At 50.5% G+C, this 24,825-nt stretch overlaps 1 protein-coding gene and 1 long non-coding RNA gene across 2 annotated transcripts; one reads left to right on the top strand and one right to left on the bottom strand.

Moving 5' to 3' along the window:
* Positions 1 to 170: 170 nt before the first annotated feature.
* Positions 171 to 5,198, bottom strand: LOC144732934 (uncharacterized). The gene is made up of 2 exons (XR_013588269.1): positions 5,064 to 5,198; positions 171 to 287 (listed from the first exon to the last, which is right to left on the bottom strand). It is a non-coding gene; the product is annotated as an uncharacterized LOC144732934 (long non-coding RNA).
* Positions 5,199 to 15,125: 9,927 nt separating this feature from the next.
* On the top strand, positions 15,126 to 24,050 carry LOC144732932 (red-sensitive opsin-like). The gene is made up of 6 exons (XM_078614614.1): positions 15,126 to 15,234; positions 15,875 to 16,171; positions 17,431 to 17,599; positions 20,298 to 20,463; positions 21,608 to 21,847; positions 23,511 to 24,050. Exons 1-6 carry the CDS (start codon positions 15,126 to 15,128, stop codon positions 23,625 to 23,627), a joined length of 1,098 nt encoding a protein of 365 aa, XP_078470740.1. The 3' UTR covers positions 23,628 to 24,050.
* The last annotated feature ends 775 nt before the right edge of the window (positions 24,051 to 24,825 follow it).

Raw genomic sequence — 24,825 nt, 5'->3', positions numbered from 1 at the left:
ATCCTCACCACCCTCTCATCCCTCTCATCATCATCATCACCACCCTCTCATCATCATCATCCTCACCATCCTCTCATCATCACCACCCTCTCACCCCCCCTCCCCCACCCTAACACCTTGACCCAGTCATTCCTCCTCCTCTTCTCCTACCTGGCTCCTCCTCTCTTCTTGTTGCTCATCCTGAGAGCCGCGCCCTCTCCTCTTTGTCCGTCTTGGGGGACTTCCGTTCCTGGCCTCCATTCCCTCTCCCGTTCCTTTCTCGTTCCCCGCGCGTCGCTCCCTTGGCTCTACTCACCACGGGTAGAGTAACAAAAAAAAACAATTTATTTTCCTCTTCTTGGTTCTTTCGGTAAAGTCACGTAGAAGGGAAATAATACAATAATAAAAATAAAAATTAAACATAATAAAATACAATTCTCACGTAGAAGGGAAATAATAATACAATTATAAAAATAAAACATAATAAAATACAATTGTCACGACGTTTCGGCCACAACGCAAGCAGCCGGAAAAAAAAATAAAAGCAATTTATTATCGTACAATATTCATCGCACAATCCTGCGAACAAGTTCGCGCAGAAGTCGGGGTGCGGCAAGCGCGGCGAGATGGACCGGGAACGGCGTCCTGGGATATAGCGACTGAAATTTGAGGACCGAAGATTCCTCGAGATCGATAAGTCACGGAATACGCTTCAAGCCCCTGGCTCAGGGTTTGAGAGCCGGTGACGCGTGTTGACAGCACCTCGTGTCGCTCCAAACACAACCGCGGGATACACTTTAAAAGAGTTGTGCAGACGCGACACGGCGCTGTGGTCGTCATTGGAGTGCACCTGAAAGCCACTTTTAGAGTCCTCTCGTGGTGGATGGAGTTGGCTAGCTGCGTGCGTGCGTCTGTACGTGCAATGAGACCAGCTGCCTCATTCCCCGGTGAACTTTGGTTGAAAATAATGAGCGCTTGCTAGCGGGGAAACGTTTGATTTCATGTTTGTCTCCGTGTCTCTTTGAACGTATGTCCCGGTGTTACTATCTCTCCGTGTGGCGTCCCAAATGAATTAAAAATACCTCTCATCATCTTCCATCTTCTTCTTCCTTCTCGTATCTCCTGTCTCGATCCGCGGTGCGTGTCTCTCGGTAAACAACTCTCACGTCTCACGGTGAAAGCGTCATTTTTATTTTCCCCTGCCCAAGGAGGACAACCAATACTCCTTCTGTTCTTCCCCCTACGATTAGCGCAGTTGGCTACGTACGGTGCGAAAGAAGTTCAACACACATACACTACTATACACTAAATTTTGATTTAAAGCTTTCGTGACTGCAGGGATTCATATTCTTGGTTCTTTTGGTGAAGTCACGTAGAAGGGAAATAATAAAATAATATTTATTTTATTATATTATTAAAATTAAAATAATATCAATATTTTTTTATTATTTCCCTTCTACGTGACTTTACCGAAAGAACCAAGAATACTATACACTACCCTATACACTACTACACACTACACTACTACACCATTGTACACTACACTACTATACATTATGCCACGATACTAAATTGAGAACTAATTTCTTAACTGCTGGTCGTTGTATCAGTTTGTCCTTCCTCTACACCTTCGATTAGCGCTGTTGGCTACGTACGGTGCAAAAGAAGTTCAACACACATACACTACTATACACTACACGACTATACACTACCCTATACACTACTACACACAACACGACTGCACACTATACTATTATACACTACTATACCATTATGCTACATTGAGAACTAATTTCTTTAGAACTGCTGGTTGTTGTTGTGTTTAGTTTGTTGTCTTTCCCTTGCACCTCCGATTAGCGCGATTGGCTACGTACAGTGCGAAAGAAGTTCAACGTACACGCGTGCATGGGGAAACATCGCACATCTACCCGCTTGTGTTCGTGCTACGTTCTTTTTTTAGGGATGTAAATACGACGCAATGGAAACTTACGATAACCAGCGGTTCACAGTAAAACTCAACGTAAGATGCCGTTTCGCTAGTCGGGCAGTGACGTCGCGTCCGCCATTTTGTTGTTCGGTGTGACTCTGGCCACCAAGATGGCGGCAGTTGATTTCGTGAATGTTTCGTTCCATGACAATAACAAACACGGTAATAATTACACTTGTGTCATTTCACTCTCTGCATAGTTATATATATATGTGTGTACACACGCATGCCTCCGATTAGCACGGTTGGCTACGTACGATGAGAAAGAAGTTCAACATACATACACACGTGTCCTCAATTTGTATGCAATATCCTCACATATGTCTTGCGATTACGTCATATGCTTGTTCTCTGGAATGTCGATTAATCTATTAAAAAATATATTTCTTCTGCTCACGATGCATGTGTGGAATTTTGCCTGAGATCATCTATAATTTATATACGTCGATGACATCACCGCCACCACCTATTTAAGGCATTCTTCTTTGTCGTGCCTCCTGTCCAACCTCTGCACGGATCTTTCACCAAAATTCTGCGCAGGCGACCGCTTCTGACGTTGACATTGCCAAAATCTTGAGGAGTAGCATCGTGGTGCTGCGCAGCATCTCAGGAGATGGTCCATGTGGTTTTTTTTCTCCTGGCAAGCACATTGGTCGGTTGTGGAGAAGCCCCCCCCCCCCCCCACACAATGATTTCATGACAGAGTTGCATCTGCCGAAACCAACCCTCAGTCTGTTTCGGCTCCACCGTGTGAACCATTTGGAATTATTGGAGCCCAGACGCGAGCTCCTCACTGGGACCGGAGGACATTTTCAGAATTCTGGCAAACTTGCCTGATGATGGCGGTTGGAACCAACGGCTAAAACGTCCTCGCCCAATTGTGAAACGTCGTGATTTGCTCTCCGGCAGGAATACACTGGCACGTTTGTTCACGTGACAACTTTACACGGACTCCTGTACTTACGAACAATCGACTTATGTACTTTCAGAGATACGAACAAACCTGTCCGTATGTCCAGTTGCCTGTTCGGACAGAGATTCGTAAGTTCAACCGCCGCGCAATAGATGGTGGTGGCATCTATATCTGCAGAACGTGAAGAACCAGTGGCATCTACATCTGCAGAACATGAAGAAGCAGTGGCATCTACATCTACAGAACATGAAGAACCAGTGGCATCTGCAGCTGCAGAACATGAAGAACCGGTGGCATCTCCATCTGCAGAACATGAAGAACCAGAGGCATCTACATCTGCAGAACATGAAGAACCAGTGGCATCTACATCTGCAGAACATGAAGAAGCAGTGGCATCTACATCTACAGAACATGAAGAACCAGTGGCATCTACATCTGCAGAACATCACGAACCAGTGGCATCTACATCTGCAGAACGTGAAGAACCAGTGGCATCTACATCTGCAGAACGTGAAGAACCAGTGGCATCAACATCTACAGAACGTGAAGAATCAGTGGCATCTACATCTGCAGAACGTGAAGAACCAGTGGCATCTACATCTGCAGAACATGAAGAAAAAGTGGCATCTACATCTGCAGAACATGAAGAATAAGTGGCATCTACATCTGCATAAAATGAAGAACCAGTGGAATTTACATCTACAGGAGATTATACAACTTTTAAAGCCACTCCTCGTGTTTAGTGTACATGCCGTACAACATGTTTGGAATCGACAGGAGTAAAGTTAGACTTGCGAACAAATCGACTTACGAACAGACCTCTGGAACCTAACTCGTAAGTAGAAGAGTCCCTGTATTAATTGTATGTGTCAGGTGGACACATATTTTACCTGTGAAATTAGGAATTGCCACGATGGGTTCTATAGAGTGCTCTTATTCAGCCGGGGAACAGTCCGCAGTTTTTTTCTTTTTACACAACCAGCCACGTCCATCTCGCCTTATTTTGTCATCATCTACTTATGTTGTCCTCGTGAACATTACAGGGATTTCAGACACAGTAATATTGGATTGTTATTGATTTTCGTACTTTGTACTTCAAGAGGTAGTGCCTTACACCTCTGATGTTAAGTGAGAATCGAACTCATGCGGCAGGGTTATAAGGTGAGCTGTGATAACCACTGCGTCACCGCTCCCCAATGGTTAACCAAATGAACGTATTGCCGGTAAAAAAAAACCAATATCGCTACATTTTTTTCCCCCCACGTTTCGCAACCCCCGTCAGAAAATCTTGCGCGATCGGAAGACAAATGTCACGAGTGGTTCAACACGAAGGCTTCAAAGTCTGCTGCTGTAGAGCAGTGGCTATTCTTCTTCTTAACCGGGGGGGGTACACACAACCCCCTGGGGGTGCGAAATGCCCTTTCTGGGGGTGCGAGACATGGCCAGGTTGATTCTAGATTGGAAGCTTTCGTGACTGCAAGGATTCATACTCTTAGTTCTTTCGGTAAAGTCACGTAGGGAAAAAATGAAATAAAAATTAATAAAAATAAAATAATAAAATCACGATGGAGACTTGCGTGTTGCCTCCAAAACGTCGTGATTTTATTATTTTATTTTTTATTAATTTTAATTTCATTTTTTACCTACGTGACTTTACCGAAAGAACTAAGAGTATGGCCAGGTTGGTTTAGAAGGTGAATAATCTGAACGCAAATTAAGCACGGGGCACGCAAATACAACTACTTTATATCATCAAACCTATGTATTAATTAACATTGCATTTTAACAAAAATATACGATTGATAACCAAGGCTGCAGTAAAGGGGTTAAGAACCACTGCCGTATAGCAGCACCCAGCCTGACGGACGATTGGCTTGGCTCCGTGTTCCAAAGGCCGGGTTTGACTCCTCGTGTCCAACCTTAGAGACTTGGATCGGACGGTCCCTCTATTAATTTCGAGTGGGAAAGCAGCTGCTGAATCGAAAGTGCAACTTCTGATGGAGTGTCTGCGGCTCACTCAAGGGCAAACAGCGACATCGTCAGATTGTTTAATGAGGACCGGTCTGTTACGCTGCACCAATACGTCCACACACGGTACCCTATAATGCACACAAGATACAGCGCCTGTCCCAAACAGCCGTGTCCGGGGCTACATGGGGTATCATTGTCTCTGTGGCCACTCACCTTGAGAAATGGGAGTTGGAGTCCTTGACACGGATGCAGTGAGGTTAATCCGCTTGCTGGAGGTCCTGAGTCTCGATCCTTGGTGGTGTTAATCCAAAATCATCACCCTCCACCACCATCACCGCCACAACCATCACGTATCCACCACCCCCCGCCCACCCTCCACCAAGATCACATGCTCCCACTTCCACCCAAACTCCCCCCCCCCCCCCACACACAAGGCCCTAATCCCAGAGGTAAAAAAGCAGTAAATCTGGTTCACTCTGGGTGGTGGTGGGTGGATTAACGGAGTCGGATTTTGACTTTGCAAATCAGCAGCCGTGGCTGGAGATTCTCAAGTCACTTGGCAGCGACTGCCCGCCCGTTGGTTACGGACTCGTTCCCGTCAGGGCAATGTGGAATGGATTTTTCACAGTCGGGATGTTGGAGACGGGAGTTCGATTACAGACACCCGTGGTGTCAACTCCCTTGTCCATCGTCTCATCCTCCACGACCCCCGTGACTGACCTGTCTCGCATCTCTACATCTGCCAAAATGTGGCAACGTCGCGCCCCCCTCCCCACCCCCTTCTTACTCTAGCAGACGAACGTCCACTGGCAGGTGGGTGCTGCGTTCACCTAATGCCGCACAGGGACAGCTGACAACAGGGGAGCCCCTAGGCTAAAACTAATTGGCGCTCCTAGCCATAAACGTAACAATAACAACAACAACAACGAAAAACCTCAACAGATTCGTCAATAACACTGGGGGTGGTCTTGAAATAACAAATATATATAACACGCGACGTTTCAGACAAAGGCCCTTCTTGCAGTACATTGAGAACAACTTAAATGTTGCTGTTGCATGAAGTCAATCCATGCTCCAAACTAATATTTTTTTGTACTGTAAACACCTCTCATTTGCACCCGTGATGTATGCGACCAACAGCGGTGGTTCTCTCCACTGCTGGATGAAGGCCTCCTCCCCCGTGCCGTCGACATCACAATCCCGCAATACATCTCGCTTCTGCGCATCAGCTGATCACGTCCGATAGAGGCGCAGCCCTGCAATTGCTCCGCTCGCGCCCCTACTGCCGGAAGGGGCATCGGCTCGAGAGAGCCCTCGACAGCTCCCCGCAGAGGAGGGCAATTTCGGCATTCTCGCTTTCACAATGGCCAGACGTTCTCTGGTAGAGATGGGAGCACCCACTCATTAACCCCATTACCACACTCTTTTATTCATCGAGGAAAGCCACACTACGTCCTTGGACTCTTTTTCAAGACGATCCTGCCGCTGCTATATTTCGTTTATATTTGAGTATGTTTCGAGCCGATAAATGATGAATTGTGTTTATTATAACGAGTGTTAACGCGCGGAGTAAATCCGAGCACCCGGAGAAAATCCACGCCTTGCGCGAGGAGGCAATAGCAACAACAACACTGTGTCTCCGTACAGATGGAAACAGATGGCGATTAGTCCACACTCGCTGTACCGCCTTCTCCTGACCAGCCTGGGTAGCACTGAACCCCTTCGACGCCCACCCACGGCAAGAAGGAAGTTTCACAACAACATCTGTGTGTGCGGTGGTCCACCAACCCGAGTGTAGCATAGCTTTTGGCGTGTTGCAGAGTATTCGACAAGGCTCGTTCATTGCAACCCACGACTCTACGGGACGTCTGGAAGAAAAAAATACACGAGCAAAGCTACAGCGTGTAGGCAATGCATTGGCACGTGTCGTGACGGGTGCTGGAAGATCTGAACCACGTCCGTCCGGTGCTCGCCCAGCTGCATTGGCTTCCGGTAGCCGAACGAATACATTGTAAGGTCACGCTGATTACACGCAAAGTGCTTGCCACAAATGAACCACGATGCCTCGCTGATCTCGTCAAGAAGCATAAACCATCAGGCGAACTCCGGTCATCTTCGCAGCAGCGGATTTTGGCTGGCCATCGAACAAAGACGGTGGTTACCGCATCGCGCGCTTTCAGATGCGCTTCAGTGGCCGTCTGGAACGCTCTTCCTTCCGACATTACGTATCCACTGTAGCTATGCACTTTCAAATCCAGATTTAAAACTCATTCCATTAGAACTGCTTTCTAGCTTGTGTTTAGCTTGTTGTCATCCGATTAGCACGGTTGGTTACGTACGGTGCTAAAGAAGTCCAACAGACATACAATACAATCCTCGCTGCTGATGCTGCTGCTGCCTCCACAGCGCTGGGTCACAGCAGTCACGTGCAGCAGCAGCAACGTAGCCACCACCGCCACCACCACCGCCACCACCACCACCACCGCCGCCACCACCGCCGCCACCACCGCCGCCACCACCGCCACCACCATCCGCCGCCACCACCACCACCGCCACCACCGCCACCACCACCGCCGCCACCACCACCGCCACCACCACCGCCACCACCATCCGCCGCCACCACCGCCACCACCACCGCCACCACCACCGCCACCACCACCGCCACCGCCACCACCATCCGCCGCCACCACCACCACCGCCACCGCCACCGCCACCACCATCCGCCGCCACCACCACCACCGCCACCGCCACCGCCACCACCACCGCCACCACCATCCGCCGCCACCACCACCACCACCACCGCCACCACCACCGCCACCGCCACCACCATCCGCCGCCACCACCATCACCACCACCGCCACCGCCACCACCACCACCACCACCACCGCCGCCACCGCCGCCACCACCGCCGCCACCACCGCCACCACCACCACCGCCACCACCACCACCGCCGCCGCTACCACCACCGCCGCCACCACCACCACCACCACCACCGCCGCCACCACCACCGCTGCCACCACCACCGCTGCCACCACCGCCACCACCGCCGCCACCACAACCACCACCACCACCGCCACCACCACCGCCACCACCGCCGCCACCTGGCTACCACGCGACCATCCCGATCGCCGGTCGTGCTCAACGTATATCATGCGTATGGGTAGGTGGGTTGGTGGGTGGGCGGGTGGGTGGGTGGGTTGGTGGGTGGTGGGTGGGCTGGTGGGTGGGCGGGTGGGTTGGTGGGTGGTGGGTGGGTGGGCGGGTGTGTGGGACGAGAGGGTTAGGGGATTTTAAAACCAATTGCCCATTGTTGAAATTGCCCAGCCGGAGGATCTCTGGCCAAGTGTGTTCACCCTTGTTACCATCCCCAACCGTCGATATTAAAATATAACTCAGAAATAAACATTCACCCCCCCCCCCAAAATATATATATTTAGATGTGTGTGTATATATGTGTGTATTTATTGTAGCGGTTAGCGCGCTGCGCTACGAACCTGGTGGCCCGGGTTCGATTCCCGCTCGCGGCCAACATCAGTGACGATTATCTGAACCGGTTCTGGGCCTCCCCTAGGTCGACTCAGCCTCAAATGAGTACCTGGTGCGATGTGTAAACATCGCCACTAGGGAGACAAAGGCGGCCGGGCGTGGTGTTGGCCACCCACCCCCTCGTGTGCCGTGCCGGCCTTTATAGGTGCTCGCTAACATCACTTGCCCCTACAGTCTGCTCAGGCTATCTGGGGGCTCTTTGTCATTGTCTACACACCTTCTATACCAATCCTACGCTCACTAAATACTTAATCTAATTTAGCACAGACAGACGAATGAGATGTTAGTGATGGTCGAATGTAGGAGAGGAAATCACACACCGTGCGTGTGGAGCATTGTCATGACGCTCACCATCACCATCCTCCTCCTTTCGGGATGCGGTGGCGATGTTGCCGATCGCAACGATTTTCGCGGTTCACGATTCGCGGCCGCCCTGGTGAATACTGGCGGATCCCTTTTTCCAATGACGTCATACGGCCCAAATCTCACAAGTTGCCCTCGAAAATTAGAGGCCTCGTCGGGTGAAGCCGCGTGGCAGCGATTTCCCCCAATACGGTGAACCTCCCGCAGACTAGACCCGTCTGCGAAAGGTGGCAGCGCCTTCGTTCCTTCATCGATGCTCGCGAACAGCGCTTGCCCCAACAGTCTGTTAGCACGCTGACTCTCTATGGCTATGTGCACGCGTGTACAGTGAAGTTATTTGCGTTTTTTGTTAAGTATCACGGTTATAAGTCCTAACAGCCTCGTCAGCGGTCTGGCATATGCCCAACAGTGGGATGATGTATTCATCGAGCTTGTGTGTGTTTGGGGAGCTGGAGCGTAGCGGTTAGCGCACTGCGCTACTATTTGGGGCCGTCCATAAATGACGTCACGCAGCTAGGAGGGGGGGGGGGCGTCAGACATTTGTGACGATGTATGACGAGGGGGGGGGAGGGTTGAGAAATGTGACGTCACATCAAAATGCGCAACTTTAAATAAGTATGGAATTGTTATAACAATACTCATACAACATCAGAGTGCATCGCCACATTAAATACGCACTACAATGACAATAGTTTAAAGCGATTTGAAGCATGTTTTATTTTCAAAATGGAAATATGGTTTTGGGGGGGAGGGCAGAGCTTTGTGACGTCATATTTGAGGGGGGGGGTCTGACTTTTTGTGACGCCGTGTGACAAGAGGGGGGAGGGGGTCAAAAATCGTCCAAAATCGCGTGACGTCATTTATGGACGCCCCCAAGTCGGTCACGCCTGTAGGGCACCTGCTGGGTCTGTCCCGTGACCTCCTGCCAAGCAGCGAGCAGCTAGCCTGGCACCATCGCCGTGGTGACGTCACCGGCACCGAGTGGCCAATGGTATTGGTGGCACGGCGAGTCCAAAATCGCGTGACGTCATTTATGGACGGCCCCTTAGCCTTGCGCCGTACGAATGCCGTGAACATCAAACGCACTCAATTATAATTGGCTCGTATTGTAATCGCTGCCGATTTCGTGTTAGAAGCCAGAAGGAGTTGGAGGAAGGCAAGCAAAATATGAAGAAAAAAAATGTTGATTATGAAAATATGAGTAGAAAATCCGTTCCTGTAGACTCCTCGAGAATCGGATTTAATTATGGGTGACTAAACCTCCCCCCCCCCCCGCATTTGAACCAAAAATCTCTGCGCTGATGCCTCAATGCTGTAAGTGACACACATACAATGCCAGTAGCGTATATGCGCTTCCCAGAGGCAGACTTTACAGCAGTGAGAATTGTCCGTATGTTGAACTTCTTTCGCACCATACGTAGTCAACCGTACGAACCAGATGTGCGGTGACTGTACGTACTGTGCCGATGAGTCCTAATTATGGAAAAATCCGGTCCAAAGTTGTTGTTTCTATGTATCACTGCTGCCTCTGCTGCTGTGAGTCGGTGGCATTTGCTCAAGAAATTAACGTTGATGATGCTGACGACCTATAAGACAAGAAGAAAGCACAATGGACTTCTTCAGGACGTGCCGATAATACATGTTACATGCGTGGCGTTGTGGTCTCAACTTGGCCACTCATACCAGTTGTCTGTGCACCATTGCCAACACAGCAGCAGCAGCATCAACAAACAATATGTTCAACTTCTTCTTGGTTCTTTCGGTAAAGTCACGTAGAAGGGAAATAATAACATAATAAAAATAAAACATAATAAGAATTAAGAGAATGATTTTATTATGTTTTATTTTTATTACTTTATTATTTCCCTTCTACGTGACTTTACCGAAAGAACCAAAAAGATGAATCCCTGCAGTCACGAAAGCTTTAAATCGAAAAATGTTAAACTATCTAAATAAAAAATATATTACATATATCATCTCACAATAACAAATTTAACACAGATTCTGTCTTCTCGACAGACCTGTTCTTCACCTGAGGACGGCTGCTTGCGTTGTGGCCGAAACGTCGTGAGAATTATTTTATTATGTTTTATTTTTATTATTTCCATTCTACGTGACTTTACCGAAAGAACCAAGAAGATGAATCCCTGCAGTCACGAAAGCTTTAAATCGAGACACATGTATACTTACGCGATCTAACCCGAAACTAACCCTGTATTATGGATCACAATTCCAACAAACACGTTCTGTGCCATTCGTCGTCGTCGCGTGGAAGGGCAGGTGTATGAAGGAGCTACATCGCCTGCTCGTCTATTGTAAAGCAACAACATCAACACCGATTGCTTGATTTACCAGCCGCGATCCATTCACTGTTACAGCAACGACAAAGAGATCCCCCGTATAGCCTTAACAGACTGTAGGGGCAAGTGCTGTTAGCGAGCACCTATGAAGGCCGGAACGGTACACGAGGGGGTGGGTGGCCAGCACCACGCCCGACCGCCTTTATCTCCCAATTGGCGATATTTACACACCGCACCAGGTACTTATTTGAGGCTGAGTCGACCTAGGGAGGGCCCAGGACCGGTTCAAATAATCGTCACTGGGTGTTGGCCGTGAGCGGGGGATCATAGCGCAGCGTAGCGCTACCTGCTACACTACCGTACGTACAACAACCGCCATTCGCCACCAAGTGGCGGTGACGTCACCACGCCGCTTGTGCCAGGCTATGTGCACCTTGAGGCCACGTGAAGTGTCGAACGCCCGCTGGCAGGTCACGGGACAGACCCAGCAGGTGCCACGGGTCGACTGACTGAGATGACTGAGATGACTGGCTGATGCACCACCTGTGCCCCCTACTGTGCCATGCATACACACACACGCGCACAGCACACACACGCGCACATGCACACGTACATACACACACACATACATGCGCACAGTACATAGACACACACATGCACACTTACATACACACACACACACACATGCACACCTTACATACATACACACACATGCACACGTACATACACACACACATGCACACGTACAGACACTCACACGTGCACACGTACATGCACACACACACACATGCGCACAGTACATACACACCTGGCCACTGCCTCTCGGGGTCTCGTCGCGGTGGGACGATCTAACTGAGCTCCCACACGCGTTGAGCCTCGAAGCGAATTACAGCCCACGTGGTGAGTGGCACGAGAGGCTGAAGCAACGTGGCCCTAATTCCGCGGGTGTCAAGTTGCGTTGGATGATGGAGTCACTTATCATAATTACATCCAATTCCCATTGCCCCCGAAAAGCCTCCACCCCCCCCACACCCCCCCCCCCCAAACACTTTAACAGCGACCTCCCATCCTTCCCTCGCCAACGTAACACCCGTCCCACCGCCACCAAACCTCATCATCATCCCTTCCAGTGCCAAGCGCCAGGTCTCAATCAGTTCGCCCAGGACATCCTCACGAACGAAAGGGATTATCCAGAATCAGCGCGACCCAGATGTCCGACGCCGCCGCCACGCCTAAACGAATCGCCTCGCTCGGAGACTGTCACCTGAAACAGCCACTGACACCGTCTTCCTGGAGAGAAGAAACGAAAGTGGAGTCCTTCATCAGAACCCAGATTTGAGCGGCGGAACTAGGTGGCCGGAAATCGATTTGTCGAGGGTCTTCGAGCGATACCAATTCAGCGTTGAAGGACTTCTTCAATGAAGGAGGAACTGCAACAACGAAACGCGCGCGCTCTCTCGCTCTCTCTCGAAGTCCTCCCGTCGAAACGAGCAATACATTTTATCGACGTATATATGCCGTGTTCTGCCCCCTTAGTCCTGGTTGAGCCTGCGTGACCACGGCCATCCCCTTGGTGGCGAAATGTTAATGACCTCGCCTGGCATGCGAGAGTGTCGTGGGTTCGATCCCGACCCTGAAGTCGACATATTTTGAGTTTGCATGTCCTCCTCGTGGTCGCGTGGATCTTTCTCTTGGTCCACCGGTTTTCCCATCGACATCTAGAAACGTGCGTTTAGAGTTTTTGTCGGCTCTAAAGTTCCACGTGAGCTGTCATTTGTGGTGAGGTCGCTTCTGAGAAAGAGCTGTGTAGCTTCAGTCGGCCTTACCTGGTAACATAAAAAATTAACCCGTAAAAACAAAGTTTTTCACTATAAATCCTTTATATGCGTGGCGGCTAGAGTCCTCTCGTCCTCTGGCTTGAGATGGCTGCCACCTATGGGTCAGATGATTGCCTGCCACCATTAAGCAATTGGTAATTAAATATAATTTTTTTTTCCTAAAAAGTGTAAAATTTTGGAATTTTTTTTCACGAAAATAAATTGTCACGCACAACGAGTCTGTGTGCAAAATGTCAGCTCGATTGGATCACGGGAAGTGGGTTAAAAAACGACCGAAAGATTTGCACGGTCGTAAGCGCGCAAGCAAGCAAGCAAGTGAACTTAATATAAAGGATTTAAAAAATAGTTGGTAACAGTAAATCGTCTGTAATATTATCTTCTCCATATTTGGTTGCGAAGTGGCGGATGTATCCTACCTAAAACTATTTCAACTAATTTCCAAAAGAGAGTTCATGCGTCGTGCATTGATGTGAATGTTAGTCAGTTTCAACGTGTGTTCATACAAATTAAATAAATCCACGCGATGTGTCAAAATAAATATATGTGTAATAATTCTAGATTTGAAGCTTTCGTGACTGCAAGGATTCATATTCTTAGGGTTTTTTCGGTAAAGTCACGTAGGTAAAAAATTAAAATTAATAAAAGTAAAATAAAATTAAAAAATAAAATAAAATTAAAATTACGACGTCACAGCATGATAGCTGTATCAAGTAAGTTACTTGATACAGCTATCGTGCTGTGACGGTTCCACCTGAAGACGGAGGCTTGTGTTGCCTCCGAAACGTCGTGATTTTTATTTTATTTTAATTTTACTTTTATAAATTTTAATTTTTCACCTACGTGACTTTACCGAAAAAACCTAAGAATGTGTGTAATAACCCTATGTATCCTGACTTATGGGCCACTCTGTATATACAATATTCAAAAAAGAAAAACTTTTATTTAACCAGGTAAGGCCCACTTGAGCTGCATAGCTCTTTTTCAGAGCGACCTGGGCCCACAAATGATAGCGCAACGAAGTGGCTTATCATTGTTGTTGTGAGTGTGTAAGCACTACTTGGGGAGCGGTGGCGCAGTGGTTAGCGCGCCGCCCCACGAATTTGGCGACCCAGGTTCGATTCCCGCTCACGGCCACTAGCACAAGCGACGATGATCTGAACCGGTCCTGGGCCTCCCCTAGATCGACTCAGCCTCAGGGAAGACAAAGGCGACCAGGGCGTGGTTGCTGGCCACCCCACTTGCCCCCCCACGGTTTGCTCCAGGCCACAGTTGGGGCACCTTTGACTTTGTAGGCACCATCGGATGTCGCCCTTGCACAGCTGGCCACACAGGCGGACGGTGAATCTGGGAATTGGTTGGGGGAACGAAATAAAATTAAGGTCGCGCTTAAACAATCCACCACCAACAACCAACACACATGTAACCCCCCAGCCACCTATCTCCGTTTAGACAAAAATAAATAAATAAGCAATTATATCTAATTAAGACTCCGGGCTTCCAGGGCTTAGGCGGCGAGATTGAGGTCGTCTCTCTTTCTGCTAACGAAAAAAAAGTCTTCTCATCTCTGCTGCTCGAGTCTATATAAGCGGGTGGTGGACGAGCACTACTTCTTTGGGTGATACAAAAATCCACGAACGCAAACTACCATCATCACCGCCATCGCCACCATCACCACCAACAAGAACAGCAGCAGCAGCAGCAGCCATCACACCTGAGGGGGGCTTGGGAATCGAACCGCGAATTGCACTCCAGAGATCTTGAAATTGGTTTCAGAAGGGAAATATTTCAAGCAAAATTTTTTTTTTAAACTAAAGCGTTGTTTTTTTGCTTCTTTTTTTCTGTGGTAACATTTTTTTTTATATATATAAAGGTATTTATTGTGATCATAAAAATAGTGGAAATTTCGTTCAAGTGAGATGGAGTAGTTGCTCAAGCATAGTGCGTGTCAGTGCATAATCAAAGTTGTAATATTTACTTTAAAAAATTCAACATTATTTAACGCGAGGCAAAAAATTTACGCAGTAAAGACTTTACAAACACCTCGTAGGTTCATTAAATAATTTACTCGTGAACATTTGAGGCGAATCGTTGGCAGTAAATGAACACGAAACAAAACAAAACACATTTAGCGGGTTTATTTCGTTGTCGAGTTTCGTTTCAGTGAAGTGCATTCAAAATATTATTTTGGCGGGAATTTTTTTTTTGACAACAACAACAACAAAAACAAAATGACGGCGTCCTGGCAGGGGGCGGTGTTCGCGGCTCGCAGGCGCAACGATGACGAAGACACAACGAAGGATAGCATCTTTAGATACACGAACGAGAACAACACGAGGGGTGAGCAAACATCGTCGCCACCACGACACCGCCATCGTTCCTTGTCCTTCTGCACCCACCCCGCCACCGCACCTGCGATTAGCGCTGTTGGCTACGTACGGTGCGAAGGAAGTTCAACGCACGTACACATACATCGTCGTTATCATCATCATCATCAGCGGCAGCAGCAGCTATAACGGTACCAACACGGTCATCATTACCACCATCACCACTCGCATCATCACGAACAATTATCACCATCATCATCATCGCAGCTGTGATGTTATTCGACTCGCTTTAGGCAAGATGCATATTTACGACCCTCTCATCGTGTCCTCTCAAATGATCTTCACCAATCATCTCCTCTCCCCGCGGCATCTCCACCACCCGCACCGCCGTGCAAAATGTCTCCACCCGTCGCCACCCCTCGTCTGGAAGTAACTCTTCCCTCTCTTTCGCGTCTCCTCACACCTCCTCGCTCCTGCCATGTCCCCCTTCTCCATTCCTCGCATCATCTCCTCGCCTAAGGCAACCTCGACATTTTGTCTCCACTCAACAACAACATCATCATCATCACCACCACCACCTCATCTCCCCTCCTCTCACCTTCCTACACCTCCCCCCACCCTCTACTCTGCCGCGTCTCCTCCCTCCTCTTCAGATCCCTTCGAAGGCCCCAACTATCATATCGCCCCTCGCTGGATGTTCAACCTCACGTCCGCGTGGATGATCATCGTCGTCGTCCTCTCGCTGTTCACCAACGGCCTGGTGCTCGTGGCCACCATGAAGTTCAAGAAGCTGCGGCATCCGCTCAACTGGATCCTCGTCAACCTGGCCATTGCCGACATCCTAGAGACCATCTTCGCCTCCACCATCAGCGTGTGCAACCAGGTCTTCGGATACTTCATCCTGGGGCACCCGATGTGCGTCTTCGAGGGCTACGTTGTATCCACTTGCGGTGAGTGGCGCCTGGAGCGCAGGTCCGAAAGCGCCAGGTGGCCAGAAAACTGCTGTGCAAAGATCTGGTCAAAGATCTGGGCAAAGATCTGGGAAAAGATTTGCACAAAGATCTGGGCAAAGATCTGGTCACAGATCTGGGAAAAGATTTGCGCAAAGATCTGGGCAAAGATCTGTGCAAAGATCTGGGCAAAGATCTTTTCACAGATGTGCGAAAAGATTTGCGCAAAGATCTGGTCAAAGATCTGGCACAAAGATCTGGGCAATGGTCTGGGAAAATATCTGGGCAAAGATTTGCGCAAAGATCTGGGCAAAAAACTGTGCAAAGATCTGGGCAAAGATCTGGGCAAAGATCTGGGCAAAGATCTGGGCAACGATCTGGTCAAAGATCTGGGCAAATATTTGCGCAAAGATCTGGGCAAAGATCTGGGCAAAGATTTGGTAAAAGACCTGGGCAAAGATTTGCGCAAAGATCTGGGCAAAGATCTGGTCAAAAATCTGGTCAAAGATCTGGCACAAAGATCTGGGCAAAGATCTGGTCAAAGATCTGGGCAAAGATCTGGGCAAAGATCTGGGCAAAGATCTGGGCAAAGATGTGGCACAAAGATCTGCGCAATGGGGTGAGTGTCCAGGTTGTTTTCGTGTCGACAGTGGTGGAGATGTCCTCACCACTAAAGATGGTTGAAAATGTTAGGCCAATGCCGTCTTCTACTGATGATGATTGTCTGCTGTTGTTGATGATGGAAATGATAACGGAGGTGCGTCTCAAGATGCCTGGTGCAGGCGACTGATAATAATGATGGTGGTGGTGGTATGTCCGCTATAGATGATGTTGAGGATGCCCATGACGATGACGGCGATGATATCACTCTAGCGAGAGAGTGAGCGAGAGAGTGACCGAGAGAGTGAGCGAGAGAGTGAGCTAGAGAGTGAGCGAGAGAATAAGCGAGAGGTGGGGGTTTTACATAAAGATAAGTTTAAAAATGTAAAAACATTTTTTTTTACGAAATGATGAACGAAGCAAAGTGCCAAATACACCGAGCATCTTCTTGTTTCCACTGATCGTAAAAAAAAAATAACACTGCCGATGCTGCCGCTGAGTTCGACGACGATCCTGCTACCGATGGTTCCAGGCAACAATCACGACGGGGCCGCCGATGATAGCGCTGATTATATGTTTCTGCCGTTGGTGACGACGGCGAATATTTCCTGTAATATTTACGATGACGACGGCTGATGATGCGATGGTGTCGCGTGCAGGCATTGCCGGTCTGTGGTCGCTAGCCATCATCTCGTGGGAGCGCTGGATGGTCGTCTGCAAACCCTTCGGCAACATCAAGTTCGACGGCAAAATTTCCATAATCCTCATCATCTTCTCGTGGGTCTGGCCCGCGTGTTGGTGTTCGCTTCCCATATTCGGCTGGAGCAGGTATTAAGAGGGGAGACGCCGAGGGGAGGGGATCCCACGTGACCAACATCTGTGCCTTGAATGTCAATCAGCCTCACGTAAATCACGTGACCCCCGCCACTTAGAATCTTTATTTTTGACCGGAGGAATTCGATGATCTATGAAGCTCTTTTGAGAGAGGTATCAAATCCCCGCCCCTCTCACCGCGGCCCGCTGTGGAAACGGACCCTGCTGCTCCATACCTAATTTGGAGCTTTCGTAACTGCAGGAATAACTCTTTGGTTCTTTCGGTAAAGTCACGTATAAAGATAAAATAATAAATTAAATACTAGCATACGACGTTTCGATTGCAACACAAGCAATCATCATCAGGTATAAATGAAATAGAAACACAAATCTAGTATACTCAGAAATGTAATGTAATACAACAGAGAGTCGGATAACATAACAGTCAACACCCTACCTGGTTGATTACGTTCTTCCTGAGAATGCTAAACCGTGCAGCAGCAGTAACCACTTCCTCTCCTCACCTCTCCTCACCTCCCCTCACCCTCTCCTCACCCTCTCCTCACCCTCTGCTCCCGTTTCTCTATCACTCTTCTCTTATTTCCCGTTATTTTCCTATTCCTCTCTCATTTCCCATCCATTGCATCCTTGACTCCAGTAACCCCCCCTCCCTCCCTCCCTCTCCCAGTGGCGTGTGCCACGGACACACCAGTCGCTCGCACAGTATCTACAGAGGCACAGCGCTCGCTCTCTCTCTCTCTTGTACTGCACGCAGCTTTTAGCAGACTGTTGGGGCAAGTGCTGTTGGCGAGCACCCGTTAAAGCCGGCACGGCACACGAGACCAGCACCATCCCCGCGCGCCTTTGTCTCCCCAACCCCCCCCCCACCCCCACTCCTGTAGTGACGTTCACATGCAGCACCGGTTACCCCTTGCGAGGCTAGGGAAGGGCCCAAGAGTGGTTCAGACTATTCAGTTTTCAGTTTAATGTATTAGGTATAGCCCTGTGAGCCATTCGGCTCTTGAATCAGGAGCAACCGCAACAAACAAAAACATGAACAAGAAAACATCTTAAAGTGACTATGTGACTATTTGCAAACAGAAAATCCAAGAAAAGACGGCACTTTATTGCAGATAAAGCACCGTACACCAACGCTGTGTGCAAAAATCCCAGTGGGATGCAAGTCAAAAAACAACAACAACCACAAGACAACTTAGATTAAGGCCATCAGTCTAACTCCGTACTACAACAAACAAACAAGGCCAAACCAAACAACGTTTTCGAAATCACCAAAATAAAGTCATAAAAGCAATGCAACAGTGATCGTAGGATCTGTGACCGAATTTTCACAAAAAACGACATCAACAACGTGTACCACCAACACCCTGCAGCCATAGCTGGCTGCATGAGTCACGTTGGCCGTGTGAGCGGGAATCGAACTCGGGTCGCCATGTGGGTGGGTGATGGGGGGGGGGAGTTGTTTGTATTGCAGTGGCGGCAATGCCTCCCCCAAGCCCGCCCGCCCCCTCAGCCCCCCCCCCCCACTCCGTTCTCGATCTCTGCTGTCTGTCTCTGCTGTCTGTCTCTGCTGTCTGTCTCTGCTGTATGTCTTTGCTGTCTGTCTCTGCTGTCTGGTTCTGCTGTCTGTCTCTGCTGTCTGTCTCTGCTGTCTGTCTTTGCTGTCTGCCTCTGCTGTCTGTCTTTGCTGTCTGTCTCTGCTGTCTGTCTCTGCTGTCTGTCTCTGCTGTATGTCTTTGCTGTCCGTCTCTGCTGTCTGTCTCTGCTGTCTGTCTCTGCTGTATGTCTTTGCTGTCTGTCTCTGATGTCTGTCTCTGCTGTCTGTCTCTGCTGTCTGTCTCTGCTGTCTGTCTCTGATGTATGTCTTTGCTGTCTGTCTCTGCTGTCTGTCTCTGCTGTCTGTCTCTGCTGTATGTCTTTGCTGTCCGTCTCTGCTGTCTGTCTCTGCTGTCTGTCTCTGCTGTATGTCTTTGCTGTCTGTCTCTGATGTCTGTCTCTGCTGTCTGTCTTTGCTGTATGTCTCTGCTGTATGTCTCTGCTGTCTGTCTCTGCTGTATGTCTCTGCTGTATGTCTTTGCTGTCTGTCTTTGCTGTCTGTCTCTGCTGTCTGTCTCTGCTGACTGTCTCTGCTGTCTGTCTTTGCTGTCTGTCTCTGCTGTCTGTCTTTGCTGTCTGTCTCTGCTGTCTGTCTTTGCTGTCTGTCTCTGCTGTCTGTCTTTGCTGTCTGTCTCTGCTGTCTGTCTTTGCTGTCTGTCTCTGCTGTCTGTCTCTCCTCGGTTACTCCTTTCCCTTGTGCTCGAGCCACTTCACTGGAACAACCCCCTCCTCCTCCACCTTCGTTCGCTCGTTTCCGCTCTTCACTCAAGACTCACTTCTTGTTTACTAGCTCACCCCCACGACCCCCCCCCCCCCCCCCCATTGCTTCCCCTCTCGTCTATCTCATTCACCGCGTCTCCGCCATCACGTTCGCATGTTCCACCGTTGTGAGCTTCCTCGTCAAGCGCCGTATCGTCAAGGCCCTGGAAACAATTCCGTGAAGACAAGACGAGGCAGCGACGCGCGCGAGCGTGTTCCGTCGACGCGACGTGTCCCCCCCCCCCCCCGGGGTGGAGGGGACCCTGGGCGTTCCGCGGCGCGTTCTTTCTCCTGCACGGTCTCCATGCCGCCGCCGTGCCCTGCCTGGCGCGCGTGCCAGGTACTGGCCGCACGGGCTGAAGACGTCGTGCGGGCCGGACGTGTTCAGCGGCAGCACGGACCCGGGCGTGCAGTCCTACATGGTGGTGCTCATGGTCACCTGCTGCTTCCTCCCCCTCTCCGTCATCATCCTCTGCTACTTACAAGTCTGGCTCGCCATACACTCTGTGAGCATTGAGGGGGTGGAGGGGGGAGAGGGGGGAGGGGGGCACGCGCGGGTGCAACTTGCGGGGGGGCAACGGGCCAGTGGGAGCATCAGATGAGGTTGGCGCACACAGAGACGTAGGGCACGTGAGGATGTGAGTGATCATCGGGGGGAATACTTGGGGGCGGAAAGGGGATGAGGGCATCGGGGGAAAGGACGAGGGGGCAACATTGGGCGTTAGGGTAAGGGGGGAGGGGACACAGAGCCACGCAGGGAGATCACAAATACAAAGTTCTTCCTGTATAGCCTTAACATACTGTAGGGGCAAGTGCTGTTAGCGAGCAGCACATGTAAAGGCCGGAACGGCACGCGAGGGGGGTGGGTGGATAGCACCACGCCCAGCCGCCTTTGTCTCCCCGGGGGACACGTCACGTGGGCAGGAGGGCGGTGAAGTCACGGTGAGGTAGGGAGTCACTACTCTCCACGTGACACAGGAGCTGTCCATGGTACTCGCCGAAGACGAAGTGGCGATGATGAGTGAGTGGTGACGAATGGGAGTGACGCAGCATTCCGCCTTCACGTTCTCCTCCCCTATTTTATTTAGACAATGTTGCTGCTGTAGATTTGCACATGATGATAAGCCACTTCGTTGAGCTATGATGTTGTGGCCAGGTCGCTTCTGAAAAAGAAGCTAATGGCTCAGTGGGCCTTACCTCGCAAGATACATAGTTTAGTTTTTTTTGTTGTATATATTTTTCAGTGACTTATTTGCCTTGCCTATAATTTATTGTTGTAATGTTCTGACCCGTCCCTATTGGATATATGTCAAAACGAGCTTAATAGCTCATCGAATTCCTCCAGTATAAATAACTATTCTCATTTTCCATTCCCTCCTATCCTCTCTCTCTCTCTCCTCTCCCTCCCATGTCCACCTCCTCCGAATCCGCGTCTCCCTCCACCTCCTCTCATATATTCCTTCCATCCTCCTCATTCCTTTCCTCTCTTCCGTGCTCCTCCGCGTCAATCCTCTTCTTCCCTCTCCCATGCCTCCCCTCTTCCCGGTGTCCCTGACCATCCTCCACCACCGCCACCACCACCACCCCCTCCAACACCACCACCACCACCCCCTCCACCACGCTCGTTCCTTCCGCGTTGACCGAGTGTAGGTGGCGCAGCAGCAGAAGGAGTCGGAGACGACGCAGAAGGCGGAGCGCGACGTCTCCCGCATGGTGGTGGTCATGATCTTAGCCTACATCTTCTGCTGGGGACCCTACACATTCTTCGCGTGCTATGCAGCCGCGAACCCGGGCTATGCGTTCCACCCGCTCACCGCCGCCCTCCCGGCGTACTTCGCCAAGAGCGCCACCATCTACAATCCCGTCATCTACGTGTTCATGAACAGACAGGTGAGCGGGGCTCCGGCGTGTTGCTGGTTTGGTGAAGATCGGCGGTTGGTGGCGGAGTGTGTCCAGGCTTGAGGTGCCTCGCCTGGCACAAGCGCCCTGGGGAGGTTACAGCAACTTAGTGGAGAATGGCGGTTGTTGTTGTTGTTGGTAGGTGTGGTGAGGATGGTGGTGTTCGTCGTTGGAGTGGTGGTGGTGGTGGTGGTGAAGATGGTGGTGAGAGCGATTGTGGTGGTGAGGACTGTGGTGGTGGTGATGAGGATGGTGGTGGTGAAGATGGTGGTGAGAGCGATTGTGGTGGTGAGGACTGTGGTGGTGGTGGTGGTGAGGATGGTGGTGGTGGTGAGGATGGTGGTGGTGAAGATAGTGGTGAGAGCGATTGTGGTGGTGAGGACTGTGGTGGTGGTGGTGAGGATGGTGGTGGTGGTGAGGATGGTGGTGGTGAAGATAGTGGTGAGAGCGATTGTGGTGGTGAGGACTGTGGTGGTAGTGGTGGTGGTGAGGATGGTGGTGGTGAGGATGGTGGTGGTGGTGGTGGTGAATAAGGTGGTGGCTGTGGTGCTAATGGTGGTGCTGATGATGGTGGTAGTGGTGGTGAAGATAATGATAATTGTTACGCTGACAATGTTGGTGATTGTAGCTGACGTGATAATGGTAACGGTGGTGGTGGTGAGGATGATGATCGTGTTGACGGTAATGGTTTTGGTGGCATGGATAATCAAATATCAGAAGCAGTGGCGTTAGTTGTTGGTGATGACGCGGTTCTTTATATAACGTCACGTTCTAACGTGTCGTCGTCACGCAAAATTCGCTCGCTGTCCGAATGAGAGCGAGAACGTGTGTATGCGCGTATGCACGGTGAACTTCTTTCGCGCCGTACGTAGCCAACCGAGATAATCGGCGGTGCGGGCAAGGACAACAAACTAGACACGAAAAATAATTCTAAAGAGATTAGTTTTCAATGTGGAACGACTCCGACTTTCAAATTCCCATTCCCTTCCCACCTCCAAGCTCTGCGGTCCTCTATATATGAAGATTTTCCAGCCAAATTATGTTTATTATGCGGCAAACGCGATCCATCCACAACACGGATTACAGATACGACAGTGTAAGGCAGTAAGCGCACACGTGCGTGTGTGTGTGTATGCGTCCCGTGGTGACAGTGGTTGGTGAGGAGTGGTGGCGCAGTGGTTAGCACACTTAGGCTACTGACCCGGCCACGCGAGTTCGATTGCCGTTCATAAATGACGTCACGCACCTTTGAGGGGGGGCGGTCAGACATTTGTGACGATGTATGACGAGGGGGGGGGGCTGGGGGGTTGAGAAATGTGACATCACATCAAAATGCGCAACTTTAAATAAATATAGACGACACGTTCTACTTAATGAAATAGATTTTTGATAAATGTTTTCTCCTACAACAGCAGAGTGCAGCGCCACATTAAATACGCACTACAATGACAATAGTTTAAAGCGATTCGAAGCATGTTTAATTTTTTTTTGGGGGGGGGGGGGGGGGCAGAGCTTTGTGACGTCATATTTGAGGGGGGGGGGGGTCTGACTTTTTGTGACGCCGTGTGACGAGGAGGAGGGGGGGAGGGGGGGTCAAAAATCGTCCAAAATCGCGTGACGTCATTTATGGACGGCCCCCCTTTGTCGAGTGCAGTTCCGCAACTGCATCATGCAGCTGTTTGGCAAGAAGGTGGACGACGGCTCCGAGGTGTCCAGCGCGTCCCGCACCGAAGTTTCGTCCGTCTCCAACTCCTCCGTCAGCCCCGCGTGACACCGCTCACCCTCACCACGCTCACCCTCACCACGCTCACCCTCACCACGCTCACCCTCACCACGCTCACCCTCACCACGCTCACCCTCACCGCACCGATCACCCTCACCACGCTCACCCTCACCACGCTCACCCTCACCGCACCGATCACCCTCACCACGCTCACCCTCACCACGCTCACCCTCACCACGCTCACCCTCACCACACTCACCCTCACCGCACCGCTCACCCTCACCACGCTCACCCTCACCGCACCGCTCACCCTCACCACGCTCACCCTCACCGCACCGCTCACCCTCACCACGCTCACCCTCACCACGCTCACCCTCACCGAACTCACCCTCACCACGCTCACCCTCACCGCACCGCTCACCCTCACCACGCTCACCCTCACCGCACCGCTCACCCTCACCACGCTCACCCTCACCGCACCGCTCACCCTCACCACGCTCACCCTCACCATGCCGCTCACCCTCACCACGCTCACCCTCACCGCACCGCTCACCCTCACCACGCTCACTCTCACCGCACCGCTCACCCTCACCGCACCGCTCACCCTCACCGCCGCGACTCAGCGCCACACCGTGCGACATTCTACTCATTCTCGCAACGCTACTGCTCACCCTCACCACTGCTACTACCACCCTGTTCAACTTCATCGCACTGCTTACCGCTACTGCTCACCCTCACCACTGCTACTCACCACGGAGGTATTACTCAGTGTGCAAACCATGCGTCAGCTTGCCGTGCGGCCGTGTGTACCTCACCAGCGCGACTCACCGCACCACTCACCAACTGTGACCATCGCAGTGCTCACCACCACTAAACCAAAATTATTCACTACTCACCACGATGCTCACTAACCCTGCTCACCAACGCTTCCCACCATACGCTACTCAGGCAGTGCTCACCAACACAACTCACCGCAGTACTCAGCGACGCTCACCAATATTACTCGCACAGTGTTGACTGACACAACTCACCGCTGTTCTCACCAACACCCCTCACCAACACCGCTCACAGCACGACTCAACACGCGGTCCGTACTCACCTAATCGGCACTCACCATTATCCGCTCACCATCATCACCATCATCATCGTCGCCATATGAAATAAAATAATCGCACCGTAGTCCCACGTAGGCCTCGGCAAGGCAAGGTAAAAGTGTAAAAACAACGAGCCTACCTTTACCCTACCT

The sequence above is a fragment of the Lampetra planeri genome, chromosome 44 (assembly GCF_965212315.1).
Source record: "Lampetra planeri chromosome 44, kcLamPlan1.2.h2, whole genome shotgun sequence".
Lineage (NCBI taxonomy): Eukaryota > Metazoa > Chordata > Hyperoartia > Petromyzontiformes > Petromyzontidae > Lampetra > Lampetra planeri.
This window is presented reverse-complemented; position numbering and strand designations above follow the sequence as displayed.

Excerpts from the sequence above, each read along its gene's own strand:
- LOC144732932 (XM_078614614.1), top strand. The coding sequence starts at position 15,126 with ATGACGGCGTCCTGGCAGGGGGCGGTGTTCGCGGCTCGCAGGCGCAAC. Across the intron at positions 15,235-15,874 it reads GAACGAGAACAACACGAGGG|ATCCCTTCGAAGGCCCCAAC; the intron begins GTGAGCAAACAT and ends CCTCCTCTTCAG. Across the intron at positions 17,600-20,297 it reads CCCATATTCGGCTGGAGCAG|GTACTGGCCGCACGGGCTGA; the intron begins GTATTAAGAGGG and ends CGCGCGTGCCAG.